General features: G+C 43.4%; 1 protein-coding gene across 3 annotated transcripts in view; it reads right to left on the reverse strand.

Annotated features, from left to right (window-relative positions):
• gtf2ird1 (GTF2I repeat domain containing 1) overlaps positions 1–11,081 on the reverse strand; it is a 33,849-nt gene extending 22,768 nt beyond the window's left edge. For all 3 annotated transcript variants that reach the window (XR_014699537.1, XR_014699538.1, XM_084564242.1), the window contains exons 1-7: positions 10,763–11,081; positions 6,336–6,465; positions 6,086–6,227; positions 4,403–4,579; positions 4,127–4,310; positions 1,602–1,924; positions 1,080–1,175 (exon numbers count right to left, since the gene is read on the reverse strand). Coding sequence is in view for 1 of the 3 variants with exons in the window: in XM_084564242.1 (XP_084420368.1) it covers positions 1,080–1,175; positions 1,602–1,924; positions 4,127–4,310; positions 4,403–4,579; positions 6,086–6,227; positions 6,336–6,461 (1,048 nt within the window). In the remaining 2 variants the exon portion in view is untranslated. The remainder of the gene's footprint in view (positions 1–1,079; positions 1,176–1,601; positions 1,925–4,126; positions 4,311–4,402; positions 4,580–6,085; positions 6,228–6,335; positions 6,466–10,762) is intronic.
• Between the last annotated feature and the right edge of the window lie 342 nt (positions 11,082–11,423).

Genomic DNA, 11,423 nt, shown 5'->3' on the forward strand with positions numbered 1-11,423 from the left:
CATATTGTGTTTATTAGACAGCTGTGGAGGTGCTGATAGGTGAATTGTGTTTCAACCGGACGGAGGCAGACCAGCTGTTCCCCCTGCTCCCAGTCTTTGTGCTAAGCCACGGACATGAGAGCAACATCGATCCTCTCTTCTGTTGTTATTTTTATGCCGGTGTTGCAATACTTTCATTATGCTGCAGCTATAAAATGAAAAAAAAGAACTTCACACTGTATAGTTATGATACAGCCACTGATGCTGATACAGTGACAGCTTTTTATCTAAATCTGAAGCCAATCTACAGATGTATTTGCACAGTAAAAGTCTCTGATGTTGCTCTTTGTGTGTGTTTCTTACACACATATAAGTACAGTTACTCAGTTATACACAAAAATATTCTGTATATCTTTTGGCTAAACCCGTATATTGAAGCGGTCTACTTGTGAACTCCCTAGTGACCCATGCGTGTTATGGATTTAAAATAAAAAAGCCAACTAGGCCCGACACAGAATGTACCCAGCCTTGTCTGAATTTTGTACTAAATGTTAATCGGCTACTGTTTGTGGAGCTGTCCCCATATCCTGCAGTTCTGGAATACCACTTTACAGCAGCTCAACCTCATCTTCAAACGCCAACTGCATCTCGGTCCAAGGACTTGTTTGCTGGGACTCAATGATGAACTCCCTGCTGATTTACACAACAGAGATCTCCTGCACATTCTGCTGCATTGCGCCAGGAAATCCATCCTGGTCTTGTGGATCGCCGATAAAGCCCCATCTCCTGATAGTATCATTCCATTTGAAGCATTCTCGGCAGCATTAAAGGACAAACCTTTTCTAGTTTTCCGAACTTGGGATCTATTCTTTGATTATTTAGGCTTTAATGCCTCTCAAAGGATGACCTGACCCGGCCTGGGTACAGGACACAGTCTCATTGCCGTTAACCTAGTGGAAAACATGTGATAGGATGTTGAAGTTCTCTATTTAATTTCATTTCTGTGTGTATTGTCTATTCCTGCTTTGCAAAGTTCAATAAAAATATTATTAAAACATTTTTTTAAAAAAGTATTTACCTGGTGATATATTCAAACCTACCAGATTTTTCATGCACGATGGAGAAGAGTAGCCTCTTAGAGATGTGGACGCCAGGAGGGCTCTGATTGGGCTCACCAGGTAGTCTCGTTGTCTCATCTGAAAATGAAAAGACAAATAAAATATATAATATTCAGTTCAAGCAGACACATTCAGCCTTCGAGCTTTTCTTCTGGGCCCGGTTTTTAGAGTTTTCCTGCATTTTAGAGATTTAACTTATGCCGAGACTTCAAACTGGAGTGAAGGCACATGAGTGCTGGCGCTGTGACTAAAAGGATTCCTCTCTAGATACGACTATAAAAAGGGAAAGTGCTGCTTGGGTGATATAATGAATGGTTTAATGAACAGATTTCAAAGCACGCTGCACATTAAACACTGGAGGCGCCACATGAACCCAAATACGTTTTCATATAGAGACTTTCCTTTATTATTATGATGATAATAATTAGGAATGTTGTGTCTATCTTGAATTTTAGCTTTCCCATAATCCCATAATCCCTCCAAAACTCATATGCAACAACCTACCACTGCTAGAACAGTCCTTGACAGAGGTGCTCTTGTCTGTCCCTGCTGTCCAGCTGGCCAGCCTGTCCTTGCCCAGATTGAGCAGGGACATGGGTTTGAAATCCAGCTTTCCGTCTGGGTGGGGTTTGGAGGACATGGGCATGCCGTAGAGGAAGTTCGACAGGACAGAGTTGCTGGAAGTGGTCGGACTCGGCGACGTGACAGTCTGAGCGGTCGTCTTCACTGGGCCGTGGCCGCTCTGCGTCATGGCGGCGGCGGCGGTGGAAGAGTTGTGATTGACGTCAGTGGTGGACTTGGCTTCTCGAGACAAATCTTCAGCTTGCCTGTGCAAAGGGACAAAACCAGAATCAAGGGTTATATGCTGTTTGACTTGAGGCTTTTTGTTTGTTTGCACACCGAGTGTCCACCGCTGCAAGAACAGCAGCTCTTTGTGGGACAAATTCATTAAAGTGGTCATAACATCTATTTCATGACTCTTTTTTTTTTTTTTTAGAAGTAATTGCATTTAATAACGGTATTTCAGCTCTTCATTCATCCGGTCATTTTGTGAGGAAACAAGACCAAACACAAGTTATATCCAGCACAGTTACACTCTTCATACTCATTACACAGAGGAAGAGATGGGAAATACCCAATTTGGTGAGGGCAACGGCATGTGACAGCAGATATTAATGCACATAGAAGACCTCTTATGTTTCAAATTACAGTGGGCTTAAGTGAAACTGGCAAAAACTGTAATTTTTTTTGCAGACGATGATCCAATTAAGATTTAATAAGAAAAGAAACTGTACCACTCAGTCTTGTGACAAAGCTCCGGCAAACACTGCTCATTCAAACAACTGGTTTACTTGGTGACTGCCTCTCATTAGAGGAGCTGTGCAGTGTAACGGTGTCTGATAAGTCATGGATCTATTACCCAAACTGGATTTGGATCCTATTTCATCAATAACAAAGCCCCTTGTACTTGTTAATGAAGGCTGTTTCTAGTCTGAAGTGCTGCTAATCACTATAATTGACTATTTAGAATTCATACTATCCTATGACTATGTTTTATAGACATAGAAGTGTTAAGACTGCGTTTAAAAGAATCGATTTCTTTGATTTATCTTGATCCTTTTTTTAAAAAAAGATCTATTCATAGTCCTCATAGTCCATATACCATTTCCTGGATCTTCTCATTGGAAATCCTGCTGCGACTGGTTTGATCTTGCACGGCTGCACAACTGAGATTTGTCCACGTGTGAGGGAAACCCAAAACAACGCTGAGAGCACCATCAGGCCAGAGAGGCATGACAACAGTGAGGAGGTGCACAAAAAAACAAAGCCACATGCAGGATGTGAAACTAGAGGTGAAATATTGTGGAAATACCACAAAACTCCAAAACCAACGACAACATTGTGTTTGTGAAAATCTCTTTTGTAAGTAAGCAAAACTATGTTGAAAGATAAATGAAGCAATACTGAATTTAAATGAATCGGGACCTTGTGAATCAGAATCGAATAGATTCAGGAAATCTGTAGAGATACCCGGCCCTACTGGACCCAGTGGGGACAAGTACCTTGCTGTTATTGATGAAACTGGCTACAGATTTAGGCTTGAAAACTACTTTTACAACTTAATAAAAATTGTTCCTTGATGGCAGCAGCCATCCCCAGCAGGATGCAGCCTGACACAGACACACACACACAAAAAAAAAAACATGAAGAACAGCACAAGGTGTTGACCTGGCCTCCAAATTCACTAGATCCCAAACTGATCAAGTATCTGTGGGATGATCCACAGAGGCCCCTCCCCTCAAAGACCCCCCACTAACAACACAGGACACCCTCAGAAGGTCCATGTCCCTTGTCTCATGAGTCGCAACTGTTTTGGAGACTTACACAATATTAGGAAGGTGGTCATAATGTTATGCCTGATCGGTGTATATACACACCTTACTCCGATGACTTGCACTGCACTGGTTTCTTCCTTTATCCAGCACTCCCACTCATTTTTTATACCCCTTCTTTAGTCAATATAAACTGGACGGCTAACTACACAGCTCTCTAGACCTTTACACTCACACTCCCACTAACGGTCCAGCGAACACGGAGCCAGTTGCTGCTTTTAAATGTGTGCAAACGGCATCATATGAGGCCTTTATGAAATGATTCAGTCTCAGTGATGATGTCCAGCTTTATAATTATTATTATTATTATTAACAGGCTTTCTGCTCCTCGTACAGCTGCTCCAGCTGATACTGTTAAACATCACCAGTTACTGTTTCAGGAAAACATGTTCTGTGGAAACTAATATGTAACCTGAGAGAATGTTTTTCCCAAGCTGAATTAAAACCACGTCTACCCATAACTAATACACTACAGGCTGTCTGCTTCCAATAAAAACTAACTACGGCAGATACCAAAGCAGCTTCGTGCTTCTGGCCACACACAGTAAGTACAGGAACTCTTTTTAAGATGTGAAACAGCTGGTGTTAAACTGCGTCATAAGTGTTCAAACGGCAGACAACCGTCTTCTTACTCACCTTTTCACGGTGAACTGGATGCGGTGGCTCTGCTCCAGGATCTTCATCAGCGTCTTGGTGTCGTACTCGGAGGGCTTCTTCAGGGTGACTCCTTCAGGCAAACCGTGGGCCACGACGCAGCCGGGGTCCTTCTGGATCCACTCATAAGGCACAGGGACCAGGCTGCTCTTCCCCACAGCTTCACCTGCGTTATCACACGATGCAGCGTGAGTACATTCAATGCTGCATAAAATTCACTGCTAAAAGATGCCCCTTCCATTTACAGCGACTCCTTACTGTAAAGCACAGTGAACACTTCCTCCACCATCTTCCTCAGAACAAAGATGTTGGACTGGGCGTCTGACGGAGGTCTCGCTTTCCCGTGCTCGCCGTCCTTACTCAGTTTGCTGAGCTCGCCTTCCTGGTCTTTGGTATGGGCGTTCGCTGTGTTCAGATTCTGCAGACATGGCACCCCTGAAAGCAAACGACAAAGGCCACGTTCCAGTAACGACTTCCACTGGCATTAAATTAAAACATGAGCTGAGTTTGATGAACGTTTTCAGATGCTTGCGGGTCCAAATGACGCACACTGTGATTCTGGTAAAAACAGTACAATTTTTAGACATAGAAGGCTAAAAAAACACACACACAGATGACTGAGAGGCTTTTTCCAACAAGTAATGCGTATGTTATCTTATGAAAAATAGTGGCAAATAAAATGAATGGCTTGGTTTTCACACAATGTGTATAGAACTTCCAAAAAATGGTAATAGAGAAGGCAGCATTAGGACGTCCTGATGTCCTGAGGTCAGTCCAACTACATGAAACCATAAACACGTAGTTCTCATATAAAAGTTGAGCTAATGTTGTCAGTAACAACCCGGTCAAGCTAATTCCACCTTGAACAGACATGATGACCCTTACAGTTGGTGTTACTAGTGAGGAAACATTGTCAATTCTAAGAAGTTGTTTGTTTATGGATAAAACCTTGAGCTCGTGATCATATTCTTAACGATTTAAAGCTAGGGTCAAAGTTGTTATGAATGTTCTTTCATGCTCCATTAGTTTAATTCTGTTAAATAAGTGGAAACTGCAACGTTACATCCTCCTAAACAAGTCCTGCTGTTTAAAAAGTACCGAGAGTGAGAGCTACAGTCTGTCCTTTCTCAACCATAATGCGGCGGTTTTGCTAAATGAGATGTGACAAGGCAGTTTCCTGATATATTGTTTTATCTGGGGAAAAAAAAAGGGAAAGTGTGGGACTGCGTCTGCTGTGTTGATTTAATTATTTCCTGTCGAAGTAATTTGATTTCGTGCAAAGCCGTGGCCGGCTGCGGTTTCTCAAAAGCTTCTGGATGAATCTGCATTTGTTCGATCACAAAACTGCAAAACCCAACAAGTTTTATGTGGATGCCTCACAGCTGTAGCTGTAGCTGTAGCTAGGGATGTCCCGACTGGTACTGGGGCACAATCAAGCATTCTTAAAACGATCAGATCAGTATCTTTTGTGGTTATTTATTTTAGGTCTGCCATAAACCAAAACCACATCCCTGTAGTGTCAAAACATCTTCTTCCTCTTTGGTGGTTAGCATCAAAGCTGCGAAAAAAAAACGAAGAAGAAGAACCAAAATCATGGGACTAAAAATCCCGTGTGGAACTTTCCTGTACTTTACAACAAACACTGAACGCTGTGTTCAAGAGAAGAGAAAAATTTCCTGAAGACAAATATTCCAGAGAGGGTTAGGGAGTTTACGGCAGCGTTGGATGACCAGAACATTTCTGGAGTAGAGAACACAAGGTACGAGCTACCCTCTCCACACTACATTAACTTTAACACTTAATCCAGAGAATAAGTAAGATAATAAAAGTCTTTCTCAACGTCCAGGGGTGTACATTTTGTATATTTAAGATCGGATTGGATCAGATCAAAGCTCAATCGATAAAGAATAATAAAGAGCAACGTTCGGGACGGGAGCTTACGGCAAAACTTGTAGAAGTCTGTTTGGATTTCCCTCCTGGAGTTGAGGAACACTCTGCCCCTTTGTGTGCCGACTGCGATCACGCTGTCCTCGTGCACGGTGACACACGCCACCTCTGCGTTCAGCTTAGACATCGCCATGCACTGCGAAAACAAGAACACAGCAGTTATTCACTCCGACGTTGCTCGAGTTTGACTAGTTTGCGAGGAGCAGACGACAGCACGGGATCTCCGGCTTAGTGCTGACCGTACCACTGAGTCGAGGGCAGACACCAGGCTGGTGAGGATCTCCTGTCTGGCCGACACCAGCGGGACCTGTGGCTCGCCGCGGGAGTTCGTCCTGATGCCATCACATGCCAGCTTCCTCATCTGAGCCATGCCTCTGTGGGGATCGATTGAACACAGTTTTAGGCGGGGAGTCTCAGTGCGACAGCCCTGTGTGTGTGTGTGTGTGTGTGTGTTTGAGGATGCGTTCACATGCACAAGCACAAGCAGCAGCAGCAGCAGCAGCGACCCGCATTCAAAGCAGATCCTGACGACATCATGTAGTTTGACTTTAAGCAAATATAATCATTGAACGCATCGAGCCGATACCGGAGGCTGGGAGATGGATTAAGTCGTGGCTTTATTCTCACCTGGGATGTTTATACTGAAAAACAAAGTGCTAACAACGTTGACAAGACATTTACCACCCTGGTTTAGCTTGTTAGCATGTTAATATTAGCATTAAACACAAAACACAGAGGCACAATCGACTTGGAGATCATTTTAGCTGAAGTCCAGAAAGCTCAGACCCTCCACTTCCTGTCATGTGCCGCTAAATTCCTTCCTCCCCTGCACATCCGTTTGTCCTCTTTTATTTTTTCTTCTTCTCCACCCCACGTCCCACTCTTCTCTCCTTTATCACCTCTCTCAGGGTCCCGGGGGGAGGGGGGGGTCTGCTGGGCAAGGAGGCTACTGAAAACCCATCCCCGCAGCCATTATCCTTCTGCATTCCCATCTGCCACGTTTCACCTTCGCTGCAGAAAGTTTACGGCGGTGCAAGGGGATCACCAAAGTCAGGAGGATTCACCCTCTGGGGGCCACGAATGCCGGCGCAATATGGCAATATGGTCTGACAGACATGTCTGCGCCCCGGAGCCACGCTAAAAGCCAAATCCATTGAAAATCGGGAATGTGTGCTTTGCCCTTGTCAGCTGAGGATAATTAGAGCGTTCGGATGATGTCATACGAGCCTCTGTGCACTTTCTCTCCTTGACAGATGGCACAGGAAAAGATATCGACTTAAGATGACCAGGACCGAGTAACTTGGGTTAAAGCGACCGCAGGTTGAGAAGAACGGTGCAACTGCTAGAAGAATAAATCGATAACAAAATCAACTGCACTCGAAAATAATAACACGGGCCGTGCAACTGTAGGTAAAAGTAAAAAAAGACAAACAGACAGGAAGTGTTAAAAGGGAAAAACTCCCCGGCTAAAGCCAGGCACTATGTTCTCATGGCAACTGAAACCCGTCTCCTTGGAAACTAATCTCAGGGCATTTGAACAATGCGGCTCTGGCCTTTAATCTCTCCAGACACTGGGAACCATTATGCTAGCCCCTGGCAAGCCCAAACCACTGACTCAATAGCGAGAGAGGGGACAGAGAGATGGAGAGAGATAGACAAGAGGCAGAGGGAGGGAGGGAGGGAGGGAGGAAGAGGAGGGTGGGCGTGGTGGCGGGGTTCAGCTGCACCAGTCTGAACGTGCCAAGTCTATTGGCCATCTAAATCTGCCTCCCTTGAGGCCACAGCAAACATTAGCCCCCCCTCCCTCCCTCCCCTCCTAAATTATTATGGCCTCGAAATAGATGGCCTCTTTCCCTCACATATTATAAGGCAAAGGAAGTGGAGAGGAGGAGAACGGTGGGGATAAGCAGAGGCTCAGGATAATGCCATGCCAATTGCTTTGCAAAGAGGAAGCTCAAGCGTTATGCCACGGCGCCGGTACACGGTCCTCGGTGGATATTGAGACGGTTCAGCGCAGGAGCGACGTTAATAAATAAAGCACTGCGCAACATCCAAGGGTCTCTTACGAAGCTGACGGAAAGACACCCAAGATGCAAATCCACCACTTGATCTGAGTGACGCAAACTTTGTGGACACGCCTGGACTGTTTCGCTATGATTTCATCCCGATAGTCAGTTTGACAAAACATCACTTATTCTCTAAGCACACCCAACCCCCACCTAAAACCTAAAAGCTTTGTTTGTAGAAGTTTTGTAATTTCGTTTCTGTCTTTGCGTCCAAGTGTCTTTGCGTATCTGACAATCTGAAAAATCAGGTTCTAGAGATAGAGACGCACGGATGCAGGAACAGACGTCACCTCTTTATGTTTTGTCTTGTTATGGTGCACGCGTTTCTCCTGTATATTTTAAAATCCTGGGCAAGCTGCCTGAGCACCATTTGGAGCTAACCTTTAAGTCACTTTAATAAATCCAGTTTAAGGGGACCCAAAAATGCTCTGTAATGAGATGAAGATGCTCACTGTCAAGAAATATTTATGACACATAAAATATAAAACAAAAAAAAAGGGGAGTAGCTGTTGTAGCTCACGGGTCAGCTTCTTTTTTCAACCACAAAATGACTTGGAAATACGGCCAAAGTATAATCACACGGTGTCGGAAACACTAACATTTAATCAAGGTCTTTAAGCTTTTATACTTTTCATTGCAAACTGCGCAGCTCTCTCGGGATCAAGATGCAGGAAATGTCTGCGTACGTATAATAAAGCTTCACGATGTGAAATAAACACAACGTATTTTAACCTTCGACAAGGTGCCTCTTTGACAACTTGTTTTACACAACTGTGTTTACGACGGGTTCCCCTTTTGATCGTGTACACACACACACAGGTGACTAAGGAAGGAAATATGCCCTCAGCAGGAACACAATCTGTAGCCACAAACTTTTTTTTTTTATTTGTTTACAAAGAGAGGCACCTTAATTTTTATCTTTTGCAGACAAGAGTGCGCTCATTTTCCATTTGGGTTCAGTCGTGACAAGCCGCCGCCGCCGCGGGCACTGAGTTTTTATTTGTGTTGTTTACGACACCGTTGATGCAAGTGTTATTGTGTTATTACGCGCGGGACGATTCCATCACTTCGGGGGGCTGGTGCAAACGGTGCATTCTGGGTGCCAATCTAAAACGAAGTTGAAACCACACCTGGCTAGTTTCTACCACGACACTGAGGTGCTGCAGTTTACAAATAAATGTGTGTCGACAGCCAACTAAAACTACTACGTAAGAATGATGGCATTCAAGTATGAAAACAACAAGAACAAGCTACTGAATCATGATGGACAATGATTCATTTCTCGTTGCTGACATACCAACAACTTGCAGTTAGTAGTTTGACAACTATTACCTAACCTGTCAAATCAATCAACAACACACTGTAATGATTTTGTTTACGCCCTTTTATCACCCAGGCAGGAAGCAGCAGTTTAACATATTAATTACTAATATTCCCACGTTTGCTTGGCTTGGTTTTTACTAAATTAAAGCTGGTTGACAGCTGTGGTGTTTATATAGTTGCACAGACCACTGGGTTTTATGTTTATTGATTAGAAAACAGGAAGGAAAATGTTATTTGCAAGTGATTATGTCATCAAATAACTTATTAACAGGCATATTTTTATACTAGGTTTGCATGATAAGGGGTTTTCAATCTTCACAGCAGAGATTGCACAGAACAAAAAGAGAAAATACAGAGAAAATGTACAGTTAAGTTCACGTTGCACAAGAATGGAAAGAAAATAAATCCTGCCACGCAGGGAGAGAATAAATAAATAAAACAAATCAGGCTCGTCGAGCGTGTTTACAGCCTCTATTGTACTTTGAAATTCAGTCCTCCAAACAGTCACAGCTGCCAAAAGTTTTCCTCCAGTCAGCTGTTTTTCAAACTTTCACGCGTCTTGTTCAAACTAGAAGAAGACAGCTGAGATCAAATGAGGAGAGGAGGAAAGGAGGAAGGGGGGATGAAGGGGGGAGATACACTGAATGCTTGGGTTTAAATCTAAGGTTTTACACTCATTACATAGACCTTCCAGTGCGATTATCGACAAGCACATATCGTTTCTTGTTTAAGTTTACTGCACCACACTGCTTGTGCAACTGTCGGCACTGAAGTTTAACATGTGTAGCTGTTTAAGCTAGCTTGGCTTTGTTGTATTAGCTGTGTAACGTTCTTATCAGTGATAGCTCTATATGGAGGGGAGACAAGGGGGGGAGAGGGGGGAGTAATTTACCGAGCAGACAAACGCTATATCCCGGCTAGCAGTCTACTCGCAAGGTTACAAGGAGGTGTCCGTGTACACCGAGTTAGCTGTCAGCGTCCCCGTGCTACTTACGAACGCGTCTAACTAATAACCGTTGGCTAATTAGCTAACGGCTACACATTAACGGTTGGGCTAGCTAAGTAGCTAGCTTGAACTCGTTAGCTCCGCTAGCGCTAGTTAGCCTCCGCGCTAGCTAGCACTTTCCTTTCATCTCCTCCTCCCCCCCTCCCCGAGTCCAGAAATTAGGTTATAATCTGTAATTTCTCAGCGCACGCTCGCAAAGAAAAACAACACACACCCGGCGCTAACATGCCACACAAATGCGTTAAAGGGTGGGAAAAGGAGACGGCGAAATCTCACCTTAATTAGCGATTAAATAGCCTTGTTGCTGCCGTCAATCCCGGAATAGGTTTTATTCCCCGTTTTAATCCATCAGAAACGCTCACAATTCCCATCCACAATGTAGCCGCTCCGTCTGCTAAAACATCGTAATCCGGAACATCACACCGCCGACTCCGACCGCACGTCTTTATTGTCTATTATTATTAGTAGTGTATTTTTATTTTTTTTTAATCTTAGTTTTATTTCTGTTTTTTTTCCTCCCCTTTAACAGAGCAGGGTGTCCCTTTCCCCTTTCTTTGTTCTGTAATCCAGTAAAATTGAAACTCATTCGCCTCCTGCTAATCCCAGCCCAACTCAACAACAGCATCTATTGGCTGCGATTTACATACAGGATTAACGCAGGAACCTCTGGAAAAAAAAAAAAAAAAAACTCAGGGCGGAGAAATTAACAGTGCAAAAAAAAAAAATATATATATATATATATATATATATATATATATATATATATTCCCACTGCAATTTATTATTATTATTTTATTATGATTATTGATTTTACCAGGGCTATTTTTAAATCTGCCACTTCTTGGCTGCAACTTCTCCCTTGTGCTTTAAGACATAGTCTGCAGAGAGGTGGTTTTATGTGATAGTTGTACAACATCCAAATTATTTTTAGGATTAG

This window comes from Chelon labrosus (genome assembly GCF_963514085.1).
Source record: "Chelon labrosus genome assembly, chromosome: 17".
In the NCBI taxonomy this organism is placed as follows: Eukaryota; Metazoa; Chordata; class Actinopteri; order Mugiliformes; family Mugilidae; genus Chelon; species Chelon labrosus.